The sequence below is a fragment of the Garra rufa genome, chromosome 19, assembly GCF_049309525.1.
Source record: "Garra rufa chromosome 19, GarRuf1.0, whole genome shotgun sequence".
In the NCBI taxonomy this organism is placed as follows: Eukaryota; Metazoa; Chordata; class Actinopteri; order Cypriniformes; family Cyprinidae; genus Garra; species Garra rufa.
This window is the reverse complement of record NC_133379.1, coordinates 12,503,270-12,521,433: the sequence shown is the minus strand read 5'-3', so window position 1 is coordinate 12,521,433 and position 18,164 is coordinate 12,503,270. Positions and strand designations below refer to the sequence as shown.

The 18,164-nt window shown below is 35.7% G+C and overlaps 1 protein-coding gene across 1 annotated transcript in view; it reads left to right on the top strand.

The window, feature by feature from the left end:
- The first annotated feature begins 547 nt into the window (after positions 1 to 547).
- Positions 548 to 18,164, top strand: part of fstl4 (follistatin-like 4) — a 264,025-nt gene continuing 246,408 nt past the window's right edge. Inside the window, exons 1-2 of the mRNA XM_073824962.1 lie at positions 548 to 715; positions 11,271 to 11,403. Of these exons, the coding sequence (XP_073681063.1) occupies positions 11,281 to 11,403 (123 nt within the window). The 5' untranslated portion in view covers positions 548 to 715; positions 11,271 to 11,280. The remainder of the gene's footprint in view (positions 716 to 11,270; positions 11,404 to 18,164) is intronic.

The window sequence follows — 18,164 nt, the reverse complement described above, 5'->3', positions numbered from 1 at the left end:
AGAACCTTTGACTGAGGAACCAAAATTGTTTCTTCTAGCATTACTGTGAAGAACCTTTTAAAGCACCTTTATTTTTAAGAGTGTACATAATAACTGTATACAATTTATAGAAAGTGCAATTTCTGTTGGAACAATTTTTCCCTTATTTTTTTATTTGTACTTTTTCTTTGATTTCATAATTGGTTTTACATTTTGTCTTTAAATAGGCATTATAATCTGTATTTACATTTACAGCTACATTCAGGTTCCACAGGCTTTTTCATATATATTCATCTTTTTTTTCCTACTGTGTAGTATACACAGTAGCCTACTGTTCCAAATATAGATATGACTTTAATGTGATGATTGTAGTGGCATGTCTCCTGTGAAGTGCCTCTGTTCTCTCTCTCTCTTACACACACACGCGCACGCACGAGTGTGACAGCAGTGCAGTAGACACAGGGATCTTCTCAGCCGCGGTGTGTGTGTGTGTGTGTGTAATATATATATATATATATATATGCGCTGTGTGACGTCGCAGGCAGTGTGTGTATATATGTGTGTGAGAGAGCAGTTGAAATAGGGTAAGCTGGAATAGCGGGTCACTCTCAGTTGAAGGATGGAGTGAGAGCGGGTGTGTTCTTCCTACGCGTGGACTGTGAGGGTCTGTGAGTCTCTGGACACCTATAACGCGCATTTCACACAGCATTTCTGTCTCCGCGCAGGAACACGACAGGTAACGAGCTACAGTCACTTTATTCGGTGCTGCTGCGCTGGATGCTTGCGCGTCGCGATGAACACGAGTGAGCGGCTTTCCGTATCATTCGCGCTCTGCGTCTGAACTGGATTCACATACTTGTTATATGCCGGTTGTTTGTACCGAATACCTCAACAAGAGTTTTTATTGGACTCTTGGTTTGTGCAGTCAGCGTTTATGTGTCACTGCCTACCTAGACAGCACTTCTGGGCACCAAAGAGCGGCTGCGGGCATCGTTCGCACCGGCGGTGATGCCCAAACATGCGGTCTAGTTAGGCAGCTCCACAAGCACTGGGTTTACTGCACAGCTGAGCTGATTAGTGCATCTGACTCAAACTCTCACACACTGGGTACATTAGAGGTTTGAACATCAGCGATACACCTATTTGATCAGACAAGCAAGTTTTATTACAGCTCATGTTTACCTTAATGTATTCCTATAGAGTAAGCTGTATATTTCAGTTTATTACATTTTTCTAGCAATGCAATATATATTTTTTTCATATACAAGCTACTTGTATGTGCAATCACATAATTTTGTGATGAAATAGGTGATTTGCTTACTATTTGTAATGTAAAAATACAGTAAGGGTGCAAAAAATATAAATATTGAGAAAATCACTTTTAAAGTTGTCCAAATGAAGTTCTGATGTACAAAATATCTTCACGGAACATGATCTTTATCTTGGCATAAAATGAAAAATGATACTTTTGTTCAATACAATGTATTTTTTGGCTATTGCTACAAATAAACCTGTGCCACTTAAGATTTTGTGGTCCAGGGTCACATTTTTCGTAAATGTCAAGTTGTCATTTGCGATATTTGTAGCAATAGCCAAAAATACACTGTATGGGTCAAAATTATTGATTTTTCTTTTATGCCAAAAATCATTAGGATAATAAGTAAAGATCATGTTCAATGAAGATATTTTGTACATTTCCTACTGTAAACATATCAAAACTTAATTTTTGATTAAAACTGGTAATTGATTAAACTGTAAAATGGTATTATATTTGTTACATGTACAATAGTGTTGAAGTGTTGTAAGTAGGCTAAAAGCCATGCTTCTCCTAAGTAAAAGTAAAAAGAGAAATTCTAATCGCATTCACCATCACATTTGCACTGCAGTTTATTACATTTTTATGGCATGCACCAATATTTGAGCCACCATGATGGTGTTTGTGTGGGTTGCACTTCCATCTGTCTTTATGTTATTATTAGTCACAGACGGTTACTGGAGAGGTCACTTGTGGTGAAATTGAAGTCATCATGTTGCCTTTAGCTATATGTGTATTTGTGATATTATTACAAATTTTAACAGCTCAAATAGGTATATTAACGTTATAAATATAAGGCACTAAAATGGTTGTAGCATCATCATTGTATTTGTAGTAGTTGTAATGTTCTGGCAAAGCTACGAGTTTTCACTGTAAATTTAAGAGAAACACTTTTTATGGTTTATCCTGTACTAGTGTGTATCAGAAGAAAAGCAGCATATGTCACTATATGTTTTATGGTGTTATTTAATTTATTGTTATACTAAATGCAATGCTATTATTACCCATTGTATCTATTGCTTCTGTTGGGAAATTTGCTTCAGCCACTGGGCTTTACACTGAACTAAATCAAAATGGTTTACGGTGCAAAAGAAATAACAATGATATTGCCATGAAAATAACCTGACAATTTTGTGCATGCATGAACAAAAGTTTTATCTGGGTCATATTTTGTTTTACTTTGTGTGTTTTTCTTTATGGTTTTTGAAGATGAGGGTGTCACACAACCTGTTCATGTTGACATCTGTCTAGTTTGCTTGCCCAAAAATGCTGTAGAGTTTGACTAGATGCAAACATTTTATTTGATTCCCATCCTTAATTACTGTGCTAAACCTATTGTAGCAATTATAAGGTTAGTGGTGTTTGGCTTTGCTTTTCCCTGCTGTCGACAACCCCATCAGGAAAGACCTGCGACCCACAGCTGTAGAGCATCCGAGTGGATTACACACTCGTGTATGAACTGATAATAGAGGCACAGGGACAGTGTGATATTTCTGATGATGCTTCAGTGAGAGGACAGATGTGATATAGTGCATGTAGGTGAATAATCTCACGCAGTCATACAGAGTGCCTGATTTTTATGTCCAGTCCTAGTCCATCACTTGTTTCCGTATTGAGAATTGCTCAGCTGCGGTTCAACGTGTAATCTGAAATCCAACAGGAAGCTCTTGAAAATGTCAGACAAGATATTTTTAACCTTTGTAATGCTATTCACGTTCCTGCTGCAATATTTGAAGCTGTTTGTTTGGATCTGTGCTCTTTGTGTTTACACAAATATTGTGGAGCGTTTTTCATTTTGTTCATTCACGATGTGTGCTAACCTTCTTTGCTAACCCTGTGTAAACTCAGCCTGTAGATGAACCGTAACACATAACAAGTCTTTCTCATTGTGCTGGAGCATTGTTATTGACTCTAGGTGAAATAAATATTATTATTACCAAGTTTCCTCTCTGTCGAGTTTCATACAGACTTAGCTGAACCAGATTTAGCTCATGAAATCATCTGTTGATGCTGTTGTTGTCAGTTTACATTAGATATCTGTTTATATAAAGCGATATATATAATTAGCACACACTCTTAAAAATAAAGGTGCTTCACGATGCCATAGAAGAACCTTTTTTGTCTAAATGGTTCCATAAAGAACCTTCAACATCTGAAGAACCTTTCTGTTTCACAAGAGGTTCTTTGTGGCGAAAGAAGGTTCTTCAGATTATTAAAAGGTAAGAAAGAGATGGCTCTTTAAAGAATCTTTGACTGATTGGTTCTTTGTGGAACCAAAAATGGTTCTTATATGGCATCGCTTGAAGAACCTTTTAAAGCACCTTTATTTTTAAGAGTGTTACACAATTATTTATGTCATTACTCAATTTGAGATAAAACCTACAGATTCACTAATGTGATTTCATCAGTATTCATATGTCAAGAAACCTAACGTACAATGACACTGTATGCATGTCTTATGCATGACATTGATTAGATATATTTACTTTTCAGATTTGACATTTTCTTCTTTATAAGCTTAAAGATTTAGTGATTTAGTAACCCATACACATTTAAACAATGCCAATAAAAGACTGGACATTAAAAAATGCACTTCACATTTGAAAATCTACTGAAACAAATGAGATCACCCTGGATTAACATAGAAAATGCCAACAGAACAGCCATAAGTTTGAGTGTGTTTGCTGATGAATCAGAAAGGTGCAGCGCTGTGCCCTGTTTCAGTCTGTGGTGTGACTAACAAGGCTTTTTAAGATGAGAAAGGGAAGCTTTAAAGTGATTTTTAAAGTGAACTGTAGCATTCAGGGTTTTGTCACACATCTGAGGTAGTAATTAAATGCAACCAAGTTTTAAACAAGAGCTCAATTCTCACTGTTAACTAGCATGCATATTGTCTGTTTATTAGTGCTTATAAAGCACATAATAATGTCTTATTCTGCATGATCATATTTTAGATCCCTTAATATATATATATATATATATATACCTAAACTTAACTACATTTCTAACTATTAATAAGCAGCAAATTCTACATTTATTGAGATAAAAGCTGTTGTTAATAGTGAGAACTGGACCTTAAAATACAGTGTGACTGAGCTGGGTATTATAGATACTGTGCATCTTATTAAATATTGTGAATGCAGTTAGTTTGGTGGTCCGTGCACACATTCAGGCACTTTCCTAATGCCGTTCTCCTGTCTTCTCCATATCGCTTCCTATTTTTGACTGACACTAATATAGGCAAAAAAGAATACAAAAAATATTTAAAGAGAGAAAAGGGAAAAGTATGCAGACGAAGGGCATCTTGAATGTGGAGCACCTCATGGGGAGGATCTGCATGCTGATTCGATTAATTAGATAAATAAAGACATTTGTTTCTTATGTTGGAGTTTAGCATGCCACAACCAGCTGTCAGAAATACATGTGACCAAATTGCATGGATACACAGTGTGTCATGATTACAGTATTTTGCTCAAAATCATGATTACTTTAATCATGATTACTCTCAGTTCATTTTTTAAACCTTTCATTAGAATTATTGCACTTTTACATAAGCACAAATCAAGAACGTCAACTTGGTTCGCTTGCAGATTTATTCGCAGCACACATTGCAAATGACTGTGTGAAAGAAAACAGACTGTATTACGCTTTTATTTACGCAGAATCTCTCAATAGAGATCGCCTACATGTTTACTGGCGTTTTCAGCTCATCAGCGCTTTTCCGTAATGCAGAGAGAGCCTGCTGGGCACACATGGTTGCCAGGTTGGGAACATAAAGTAAAACACCAGAAGGAGATGTATTGATTTTTGAAAAAAAAAAAAGCTTGTTTCAGAATAAATAACCTGCGGGCAAATATTTCAGATGATTACGCTTAATAAATCAAGAGAAGCATAAATGGCGATCATGATTAAAGTATGATTCATTATGCAGCCCTGTCTGAACTGCACCAACACTAAACAGACTTGATCTTAATAATGACAGTAATTTTAGTCTTTTAGAGCTGCTTGACAGCAGAATATTAGCTGAGTTTTCATAATTGAATTTTCTGTTCTTGTTTATCTCTTTGAAGCTGCGTTGACATGGTCTGGATTGTATAAGGCGCTATAGAAATAAAGGTGACTTGACTTGACTATAAATCATCTTAATACAGCTTGAACTCAAATAACACATCTGTTATTTAGCAATTGTTATCGCACAAGTTTCGCTCCAGACAAAAACCACAACACAGCTCAGACTGAATCTGCCAGCTTTATGCTTCAGTTCAAGATGAAGTGCGTGCAGATCTTTATTTTGACAGGGTAGAATATAAGTAGCGAACACAAATCACCAGCATCAGCTGCTGTTGTCAGAAGACTCTTATACTTCAGCATTAGTGTGGGAAATGATGCTTCATATCCTTATCATTGTCATGATAAAGCCACAACAGTGTCTGCATGCTTTCAAATGCTTTTTGTGTATGAGGTAGGTTCAAATGTATGCATACATTAAAGAAAAGTGCATATCTTAAGAGTTTCTCTTAAATACAAACCTTCCATGTAGATTTATTCATTAAAGACGCATGCATAATAATTACAATCTATCAAAATGCTTCCATAAAACATTTCATGTCAGTTTATTTTTAGTTTTTCCCTTATATTAATTTGTTCTGTATATTTATTAAAGAGAACACACCCTTTTAGGTGTGTAGTTACATTTTATTTTATTCACATATTATATGCATTATTATGTTTGTATGTAAGATAATTTCTTGTATTATTTTATGCAGCATTGCTGATTTCAGTGATTGTTATCAGCTTCTTTTGGGAGCTAGTGATTAGTTCGATAAAATACCTTGTTATCTGTTAGTGAGTCAATTGTTCTTTGTATCAGTAAAATTTTAGAGCAGACAGCAACTCTAAATGGATTCGATAAAACGGCACCTATTCGTTATTGATTTGTGTCTCCTCCAGGTATTGACTGTCTAAGCCGCTTCAATTTCATATACAATCTGTAGCATATTTTCAGTATTTCTACCTGATTTAACCCAATAAACATTTGTTTAGTTGGTATAAATTGATGTATATAAGTTGGTTCAGTGATGTTGAATAAAACCAGCTCTTTGCTGACTTGGGAGTGAGAATGGGCAGCATGTTACAGACAGCAAACGTGTTGTTTATAATTTCTTGGGAGAGTTGTGCATGAAACTTTAATTGATTTTATAGGTTGTTATATTTTTGTACAGCATCTGATAAATTATTCAGTCTATTGCTTTGGTTTATGTCTGTTTCTGACGCCGCTAAAGAGTCATTCACACAAACTAATTGTGTTTGTGTTTATCATTTGACACTTAAATGTAGTGATTTTATGTGGCAGAGAGAGCGCAACGCGCTACAACTTAAGAAAACACACACAAATAGAAAAGGCACCTGCAAATAAAGAAAACATCTTCATCAGTTAGACAGCACATGTGCTGCAAATAGTCACAACACAACCAAACACAGAAATGAGATGCAAACACAGACTGCAATGGAGGGAAACCCAACTAAGGCTTATGAAAATTAACCATGTAAATTTACTATAGTAAAAAAACCCATGTATATATATATATATATATATATATATATATATAGAAGCTAAGGAATCATATGGTCAGGATGTTAAAATAAACAGAAATCACGCCTTTTAAAGAATTATAAGCATGTCCCAGCCAGGTTCCTTACTTAAGTTTCCTTAGACATTTCCGATATGGTCTGTGCGTACACTGATAAAAATGATTATAAATAATACAGAAAAACAAATGTAATTTCTACATTAAATAATTGAGTTCAGGCAATAATTTAAAAAAAGAGAGTAAAATCAATATTAGCACTCAATTTAAGCTTGTAGAATTTAAAATTTGAACTTTTAAGTATATTTTACTTGGAATTGTTACAAAGATTGTTTAAGTAAATAACAAAGTCATGATTCCGTTGTATAATTAATAAGGTAAACAAATTTTCGAGATTTTTTGTTTTTTTGTTTTATGGTTTCTTTGTTGTTAGGTTAAGTAACTTGCTGTTTTGTAACATCTAGAGTTCATTTTCTACTCACAATGACCCATTCATACTCAAAAACTAATCACTGATTGTTACCGTCATTGTGTGTCATCTATCAAGTATTGAGTCTCTGTGTTCATTTGGTTAGTAATTACATTGAGTCAACATATAATGTGTTTGTAAGTGAACCACATGCTTTAATTGGCTTTTTTTTTCAGTGCTATGATGTTTGAGTAAAGTTTACAAACCGTAGCTTGAGAGAATTGCACTTGTGGACTGCAGAGTAAACTTAAAATAATTAAGTAGAAATTACTCATCAAACTCTAACTGTACATTATATTTACTTATTTCCTTTGCTAGTTTTACTTAAATTAGTTAAGTTGATTTTACTTAATTCCATACAAAAATTTTACTTAAAAAATGTGCGTGCAAAAACTTGCCAAAAAAGTAAATTTACTTTGGACGTTTGGATTTGTTTGTGTTGTGAGTATTTGCAGGCTGTTTTTCTATTGGCAGCGTGTTTCTTTTGTGTTGTGCTGTCAAACTGATGATGTTTTCTTAATTTACATTTGAAAAAAAAATGTTTTATTATTATTTGCAGCACTGATTTTCCTGTTTAAAAACTAACAGATTTTACTTTTGTCTTCTTGTTTTGTTTGTAATTTTTTGTAATTCCAGATTTACTAGACAGGGCAAATTAGCATTACAGTGTAAAATCCATAAAAAAATAAAATAAAAAATCTGTGTGTTATTTAAAGAACACAGACACAGTCAGATCATTTCCATAATGACCAGCAAATCGATCAAGAGCAGCGCAAATTACCACCTGCTTTAAGACATTTTTTATTTAATGGCTTTTTGTCTGTTAAAGGAACAATATGTAGGATTGTGGCCAAAACTGGTACTGCAATCACTTTCAAAATACTGTCCCGCTCCCCCCTGACTCGAGGTTGCCAGCTAAGCTGCAGGATTCCGCAGGACTGTAGGCTCTATATGCGCTACGTTACTTTGCACGAACGTATATACCTTTGTACGACTGTCGTGAATATTTGAAATGTCTATTTACATTAAGTACAAGTAAGTTAGCCAAACATAGATGAATCTTACCTGTCCAGGAGAAAATTAGCAACGTTGGCATCTGTCTTCAAATTCGTCTCTGTTTTCAGCCGTCTCCATCTGTCAAAGGCATCTCCTATACAAATCCTTGTTTTATTTCAGACTTTGTCACGACGTTCTTCGGATTCATAACGAGGTATTTTAGGTTTCGTAACTTTATACATGTTTTATCCGACTCGTTCTTAGCAGCAGCTGTAACTAACTAGAGCAGAGCTGGCAACCCGTCTCACGAAACTCTACTGACTTCGTGATTGGTAGATAGCTGGAGGGTGGAGCCTCAGACCGAAACACAAAATGACAACAATAACATCAGTTGAGGGCTGCAACTCTCACTTTTAAATGACAATATCCTGGCCGGACCACTGTTGTCAGTGATATAAGTATTTGAAATGAACATGATTTCTTAATGTCTAGTGACATGTCAGGGCCATTTTATGATTAACTGACATAAATTTCTTACATATTGTTCCTTTAAATAAAGGTGCAAATACTAGTAATTTGACGAGTGCAAACGTTAGTAAATCCTGTTGCGTGATTCATTTTAATACTCTCCTCCTATAAATTTTGTGTCTGAAAGGGAATCTCCTACAAATGCATATTGAATAAATAACTATGTTCAGGCCTTTCAGCTTGAATTCTTTTCTGTGCATTTTTAGTAAATCCCGACAGTACCATTTTTAACACCAAAAGATGGTTTGCGTTGGCACATGCTGTTAGTAAATCTGGCACTTTGTTGTATTTAATTAACTAATGCTAACAAAAAATAATAAATACTGAAACAAATGCATTGCTCATTGCTATTTAATGCATTAACTAAAAACTTTAAAGTAAAGTTGTACCGTGTAATTTGAGTGTCTAGATGCTTTTTGGGTCCACTGTAATGAGAAGTGAAATACAGTATACGAAAAGGATAAGGCTGTATTATAGATCATACATCACAGGAAACAGTGCTTTACCTGTAGTGATGCCTGGTTAACATGAGATGTGCTTAAGCACATCTGAAAGCAAAGTTGAGAGGCTCTTTTGAGATATTTTGTGCACTCTCTCTAGAAAATGCTGCTACATAATGCCTGGGTGATTTAGACATTTTCATACAAAGTATATACATTATACGTGTATCATTATACACCATATTTGCTGTTTCATACTGACATAAAGGTTCGCATTTTATGAAGCTTGGTTACACAACTTTCACCCCACTTTTTAAAACTTTTATGGACTTTTTGTCTACTAAAAGTTTTGCGAGAAGAGTGCACGATCCAAGTTGTAAAGATGAGAATGCTTTATATAAACTCATATAATTTAATGGCCAGCCAATGTCAGGTGCTATGAAGCTTTTTAATACATTTGCAAAATGTTTTCCTCAGTGCACATATAACAACGCAGTTTGAAGGTTGCATCTTTAAACAGTGTCTGTAAACACTAGTCACCAGTGTTTCCATTTTGCATACATGCCTGCCTAACAGCAATCAAGTCTAACTTTTGGCTCTATAGCGGCTGAAGTGCAAAACTACAAGGTGCTTGTGGAGCAACATTGTTTTGGTCATGATATTCTGGACGGATGAATCTAATAGTTACAGATGATCGTTTTATCAGTCCGAATGTCAATAACAACATGAAAAACAGATATCTTGTAGATTATTGTGATGTTTCATCAGCTGTTTAGACTGTTTATTCAGTGTTGGGGAAAGTTACTTTTAAAAGTAATGCATTACAATATTGCGTTACTCCCTAAAAAAGTAACTAATTACATTACTTAGTTACTTTTTATGGAAAGTAGTGTGGTACATTACTTTTGCGTTAATTTTTAAATCTGGGTAGGGCTTGCTTGTTTGTTTTGAAAGTAAAAAGTTAGATTTTTAGCAAATGTAAAAGCACTTTCACACCAAAAAGTTAAACGAATCAGCCTAAAACTGAATGAAAAGTAAATTCACATCTGTACGGAAGAACTGTAGGAAAAAGAAATTCATCACTCTTCAGCAATGAGAGGAATGAAGCACAAATGTTAGTTAATCTAAAGTAAGTTTTGCTTATTAGTATGGTTGAATTAGATCAACAAAGGTCAGCAGCAAAGACATTGGTTCATAAAATGGGATTAAATACATAAAGGAAACAAAAAGTAACTGGCGTAACTTTTTGAAAAATGGTTTTAGTTTTTGTTAACTATAATAACTCTAATGCATATATCTAGCAAAATGCATCTTTCTACAGCTATTTATTCTTGGAAATTTGACATCAAAAGTGACAAAACACAAAGTTCATTGTGATTATTGAATGGCAGATGCTACAGTACAAATAATGTTGGTGAAGTTCTGTCCATCAATGGAAAACAGCATAGACTAAAAGATTGATCTTGGAAAACTTAAGCACAAATCTAAAGTAAGTTTTGCTTATTAGTATGGTTGAATTGGATCAACATTGGTTAATAAAATAGGATTAAATACATAAAGGAAACAAAGAGTAACTGGTGTTACTTTTTTGATATTTTCTTGTAAATGAAAAAGTAATGCGTTACTTTATAGTTACTTGAAAAAAGTAATCTGATTTCGTAACTCGCGTTCATTGTAATTTATTACCCCCAACACTGCTCTTTTTCTGACGGCACCCATTCACTGCAGAGGAACTGTTCCTTTAAAGGTTTCTCATTTAAAGCAGTGGGTTACTGAGATGCTTTTGTTGTCGATAAAGTGGTGCACATTTCTATTGGACGTGTGGCAGTATCAGATGTATTAGGAGTGTGAAGGGTTTCTGTAATTATACTGCTGAGTGAGATAGTGTTGATGTGCTCTGTATGTTTGAGTGCTGGTATATGTTGCTCATCATGTACACGTTCTTCTCTTGACAGGCTGACGCTGATGGGCTGGTTGGGCGTTTGGGCTTTGTCCGTCCTGCTCGGATCTTCCTTATGGCTGGCTTATGGAGTTCGAGCCAGCGCTGGAACTGGAACTACAGTAAAGGAGGTTCAAGAGGAACTTCAGGTAGTAGTGCGTTTCATTTTCTTTTGTTCATGTTTTGGGAATCAGAGCCCAGAACTCAGAATACAGAACCCAGAACCCAGGAAAATTCCCTTTTATTGCATAATTTCTGTAAATATCTTGTAATTTAAACCATAATAATACATGAGAAATAAAATAAAATTCCTGTCAATTGCAGGACAGACACCACTTTTGCCAAATTACAATTTTATCCCCCACTGGAGTGGTCAAACTGCTGCCTAGTTTAAACAGATCATATGATATCCTAATATGACATTAAGGAAGTTCTATTATGTACAGCTGAAAAAGATAAGGCTTCTATATACATATTTCTATGCTTCTAGCTACCTTTTCAGCACAGCTCATTCACTTTATACACTCAGTAGTGCGTTAATGTGGTTGTTTATCTTAATATGATACTATCATCTGACTCACTATCCAGAAGGAACAAGGAGTGACTGCATCTAACAAACACCTTTTCTCTTATTTGTTTGAATTAGTAATGAAGTCATTATCAGTGACTTTCTGAATAAGGTCTTCATCTTCGGCCACATCTCTACTTACAATGCTTGATAAAGGATCCAGTCAGAGCAAGTCTCCAGTAAACAAATCACTGATTTAAATGCTCTGGTCAGAGTGAGTCATCAGTAAACAACTCACTGATTCAAATGATCCAGTCAAAGCGAGTCTCCAGTAAACAAATCACTAATTTAAACGCTCTGGTCAGAGTGAGTCATCAGTAAACTCACTGATTCAAATGATTTGGTCAGAGTGAGTGATCAGTCAACTCACTGATTCAAATGATCTGGTCAGAGTTAGTCATCAGTCAACTCACTGATTCAAACAATCCGCTCAAAGGGAGTCTCCAATAAACAACCCACTGATTCAAATGATCTGGTCAGAGTGAGTCTTCAGTAAACAACTCACAGATTCAAATGATCTGGTAAAAGTGAGTCATCAGTAAACAACTCACAGATTCAAATGATCTGGTCAGAGTGAGTCATCAGTAAACAACTCACAGATTCAAATGATCCGATCAGAGTGAGTCATCAGTAAACAACTCACTGATTCAAATGATCTGGTCAGAGCGAGTCATCAGTAAACAACCCACTGATTCAAATGATCTGGTCAGAGTGAGTCATCAGTAAACAACTCACTGATTCAAATGATCCGATCAGAGTGAGTCATCAGTAAACAACTCACTGATTCAAATGATCTGGTCAGAGCGAGTCATCAGTAAACAACCCACTGATTCAAATGATCTGGTCAGAGCGAGTCTTCAGTAAACAACTTACTGATTCAAATGATTCAGTCAGAGTGAGTCATCAGTCAACTCACTGATTCAAATGATCTGGTCAAAGTGAGTCATCAGTAAACAACTCACTGATTCAAATGCTCTGGTCAAAGTGAGTCTCCAATAAACAACCCACTGATTCAAATGATCTGGTCAGAGCGAGTCTCCAATAAACAACCCACTGATTCAAATGATCTGGTCAAAGTGAGTCATCAGTAAACAACCCACTGATTCAAATGATCTGGTCAGAGCGAGTCTTCAGTAAACAACCTACTGATTCAAATGATTCGGTCAGAGTGAGTCATCAGTCAACTCACTGATTTAAATGATCTGGTCAGAGTGAGTCATCAGTAAACAACTCACTGATTCAAACGATCCGGTCAGAGTGAGTCTTCAGTAAACAACTCACTGATTCAAACAATCCGGTCAGAGTGAGTCATCAGTAAACAACTCACTGAGTCATCAGTAAACAACTCACTGATTCAAACGATCCGGTCAGAGTGAGTCATCAGTAAACAACTCACTGAGTCATCAGTAAACAACTCACTGATTCAAACGATCCGGTCAGAGTGAGTCTTCAGTAAACAACTCAATGATTCAAACAATCCGGTCAGAGTGAGTCATCAGTAAACAACTCACTGAGTCATCAGTAAACAACTCACTGATTCAAACGATCCGGTCAGAGTGAGTCATCAGTAAACAACTCACTGATTCAAACGATCCGGTCAGAGTGAGTCATCAGTAAACAACTCACTGATTCAAACGATCCGGTCAGAGTGAGTCATCAGTAAACAACTTACTGATTCAAACGATCCGGTCAGAGTGAGTCATCAGTAAACAACTCACTGATTCAAACGATCCGGTCAGAGTGAGTCTTCAGTAAACAACTCACTGATTCAAACAATCCGGTCAGAGTGAGTCATCAGTAAACAACTCACTGAGTCATCAGTAAACAACTCACTGATTCAAACGATCCGGTCAGAGTGAGTCATCAGTAAACAACTCACTGATTCAAACAATCCGGTCAGAGTGAGTCATCAGTAAACAACTCACTGAGTCATCAGTAAACAACTCACTGATTCAAACGATCCGGTCAGAGTGAGTCATCAGTAAACAACTCACTGATTCAAACAATCCGGTCAGAGTGAGTCATCAGTAAACAACTCACTGAGTCATCAGTAAACAACTCACTGATTCAAACGATCCGGTCAGAGTGAGTCATCAGTAAACAACTCACTGAGTCATCAGTAAACAACTCACTGATTCAAACGATCCGGTCAGAGTGAGTCTTCAGTAAACAACTCAATGATTCAAACAATCCGGTCAGAGTGAGTCATCAGTAAACAACTCACTGAGTCATCAGTAAACAACTCACTGATTCAAACGATCCGGTCAGAGTGAGTCATCAGTAAACAACTCACTGATTCAAACGATCCGGTCAGAGTGAGTCATCAGTAAACAACTCACTGATTCAAACGATCCGGTCAGAGTGAGTCATCAGTAAACAACTTACTGATTCAAACGATCCGGTCAGAGTGAGTCATCAGTAAACAACTCACTGATTCAAACGATCCGGTCAGAGTGAGTCTTCAGTAAACAACTCACTGATTCAAACAATCCGGTCAGAGTGAGTCATCAGTAAACAACTCACTGAGTCATCAGTAAACAACTCACTGATTCAAACGATCCGGTCAGAGTGAGTCATCAGTAAACAACTCACTGATTCAAACAATCCGGTCAGAGTGAGTCATCAGTAAACAACTCACTGAGTCATCAGTAAACAACTCACTGATTCAAACGATCCGGTCAGAGTGAGTCATCAGTAAACAACTCACTGATTCAAACGATCCGGTCAGAGTGAGTCATCAGTAAACAACTCACTGATTCAAACGATCCGGTCAGATTGAGTCTTCATTAAACAACTCACTGATTCAAATGCTCTGGTCAGAGTGAGTCATCAGTAAACAACTCACCGATTCAACTGATCTGGTAAAAGTGAGTCATCAGTAAACAACTCACTGATTCAAACGATCCGGTCAGAGTGAGTCATCAGTAAACAACTCACTGATTCAAATGCTCTGGTCAGAGTGAGTCATCAGTAAACAACTCACTGATTCAAATGCTCTGGTCAGAGTGAGTCATCAGTAAACAACTTACTGATTCAAACGATCCGGTCAGAGTGAGTCATCAGTAAACAACTCAATGATTCAAACAATCCGGTCAGAGTGAGTCATCAGTAAACAACTCACTGAGTCATCAGTAAACAACTCACTGATTCAAACGATCCGGTCAGAGTGAGTCATCAGTAAACAACTCACTGATTCAAACGATCCGGTCAGAGTGAGTCATCAGTAAACAACTCACTGATTCAAACGATCCGGTCAGAGTGAGTCATCAGTAAACAACTTACTGATTCAAACGATCCGGTCAGAGTGAGTCATCAGTAAACAACTCACTGATTCAAACGATCCGGTCAGAGTGAGTCTTCAGTAAACAACTCACTGATTCAAACAATCCGGTCAGAGTGAGTCATCAGTAAACAACTCACTGAGTCATCAGTAAACAACTCACTGATTCAAACGATCCGGTCAGAGTGAGTCATCAGTAAACAACTCACTGATTCAAACGATCCGGTCAGAGTGAGTCATCAGTAAACAACTCACTGAGTCATCAGTAAACAACTCACTGATTCAAACGATCCGGTCAGAGTGAGTCATCAGTAAACAACTCACTGATTCAAACAATCCGGTCAGAGTGAGTCATCAGTAAACAACTTACTGATTCAAACGATCCGGACAGAGTGAGTCATCAGTAAACAACTCACTGATTCAAACGATCCGGTCAGAGTGAGTCATCAGTAAACAACTCACTGATTCAAACGATCCAGTCAGATTGAGTCTTCATTAAACAACTCACTGATTCAAATGCTCTGGTCAGAGTGAGTCATCAGTAAACAACTCACCGATTCAACTGATCTGGTAAAAGTGAGTCATCAGTAAACAACTCACTGATTCAAACGATCCGGTCAGAGTGAGTCATCAGTAAACAACTCACTGATTCAAATGCTCTGGTCAGAGTGAGTCATCAGTAAACAACTCACTGATTCAAATGCTCTGGTCAGAGTGAGTCATCAGTAAACAACTTACTGATTCAAACGATCCGGTCAGAGTGAGTCATCAGTAAACAACTTACTGATTCAAATGCTCTGGTCAGAGTGAGTCATCAGTAAACAACTTACTGATTTAAACGATCCTGTCAGAGTGAGTCTTCATTAAACAACTCACTGATTCAAATGCTCTGGTCAGAGTGAGTCATCAGTAAACAACTCACCGATTCAACTGATCTGGTAAAAGTGAGTCATCAGTAAACAACTCGCTGATTCAAACGATCCGGTCAGAGTGAGTCTTCAGTAAACAACTCACTGATTCAAATGATTTGGTCAGAGTGAGTCATCAGTCAACTCACTGATTCAAACGATCCGGTCAGAGTGAGTCTTCAGTAAACAACTCACTGATTCAAATGATTTGGTCAGAGTGAGTCATCAGTCAACTCACTGATTCAAATGATCTGGTCAAAGGGAGTCTCCAGTCAACAACTCACTGATTCAAATGATCCTGTCAAAGGGAGTCTCCAATAAACTACCCACTGATTCAAATGATCTGGTCAGAGTGAGTCTCCAGTCAACAACTTACTGATTCAAATGATTCGCTCAGAGCGTGTCTGCAGTCAACAATTCACTGATTCAAATCATCCAATCAGAGCGACTTTCCAGTTAACAATTTAGTAAATTTACAAGCCTGAAATCCTAAATCCTAAATTTACGAGCCAAGATCGGTAGATCCTCAAAGCTTGAGTGTGCATGACTGATTATTCAAAAAGTAAGTTACTAATGCTAAATTTTAGGATTTATTCTTGTAAAAGAAACATTTAGGGACAGCCCTAAAATGTAGTAACAATCTATCTTGTGTTCTTCCTTGTAACCGTCTGAATGGCCAGTAACGAAAACTTTATTAACTAGAATGTGGAAGTAGTTGTGCAAGTAGTCTATTAATCACTAAGCAAAACTAGACATGCTTACAGGACAAACAACACTGATATTTCATCAAATAATGCTGGATGGTTAATGCTCGACAACAACTTTCAGCATCTTTGAAGGGCCAATAAAGCTCTTAATGAGCCTCTTCAGTCTGCAAATGTCATGTCTAATGTGGATGTAGTGGTAGGAATTGTTTGTCCCAGATGAGATCTTGAGGAGTATATCATTGTTTTCAAGCACACACTGAACACTTGGCGTCAAGCTCATTGTGAGGCCTACTGGGACTTTTATCGCTAATGACTTCTCAGTGCTGGAAGACAAAGACAAGAGGCATAACTAAACACCAGCACAGCAATTCAGGATCAATATGTGTTATAGTTCAGCTACTTATTTATTTGAAATTGGTTAAATGTTTAGTTTCAATCTAGAGTAATCACATGTTGTTGTTCCTGTGAGATTCAGAGAGATAGCAGGTCAGTTAGAGACATTGCAGACTCATATGCACATTTGTCAAATGAAAGCACTACTGGCAGGATGAAATTTAAGGTAGGGCCCTATGAAATCCATTTTATTTTAATTTCAATTCATTTTTTTCCCCATTTGAATTTTACTGGACTAATTAAATGATAATAATCATGAAATCATGAACACTTTAACAACAATAATAAAAAAAAAAAAGTAACAAAATCTCCTTTTTCTTTTGTTTTCACATTTTTATTTTTGTATTATTTTTTATTTATTTATAGATTTTTTCAAATCAAATTCTGGATTAAATTTTAATGGATTAATTCAATAATCAAAAGCATTATAAAACTACTTCAAAATCATTGTTTATTTTAAACAATAACAGCACTCAAATTTTTTTCCCAAATTTCTTTTTTTTTTTTCATTTGAATTTTTCTGGACTCCATTTTAACATTAAATTAAGTTATAATAATAAAAAAAGCATGATTTTAGGCTAATTAGTCTAATTAATTGAAATTATGAAATCATGAACACTTTAACAACAATTTATTAAAAATGTAACAATCTCTTTTTTCTTTTGTTTTCAAATTTTTGTATTTGTATATTATTATTCAATTATTTATTAATAATTTTTTCAATCAAATTTTGGATTCAATTTGAATGGATTAATTAAATCTTAATAATCAAAAGCATCATAAAACAACTTCAAAATCATTGTTTATTTGTACATTGTTTATTTAATGTTTTTTTTTCCAAATTCCTTTTTTTTTCAGTTCAATTTTTCTAGACTCCGTTTTAATGTATAAATTAAATTATAATAATAAAAAAGCGGGGTTTTAGGCTAATTAGTCTAATTTATTTAAATCATGAACACTTTAAAAATTTATTAAAAATGTAATGTATATCTTTTTTTCAAAATGTATTTATTATTTTTTTTAATTAAATTCTGGATTCAATTTTAACAGATTA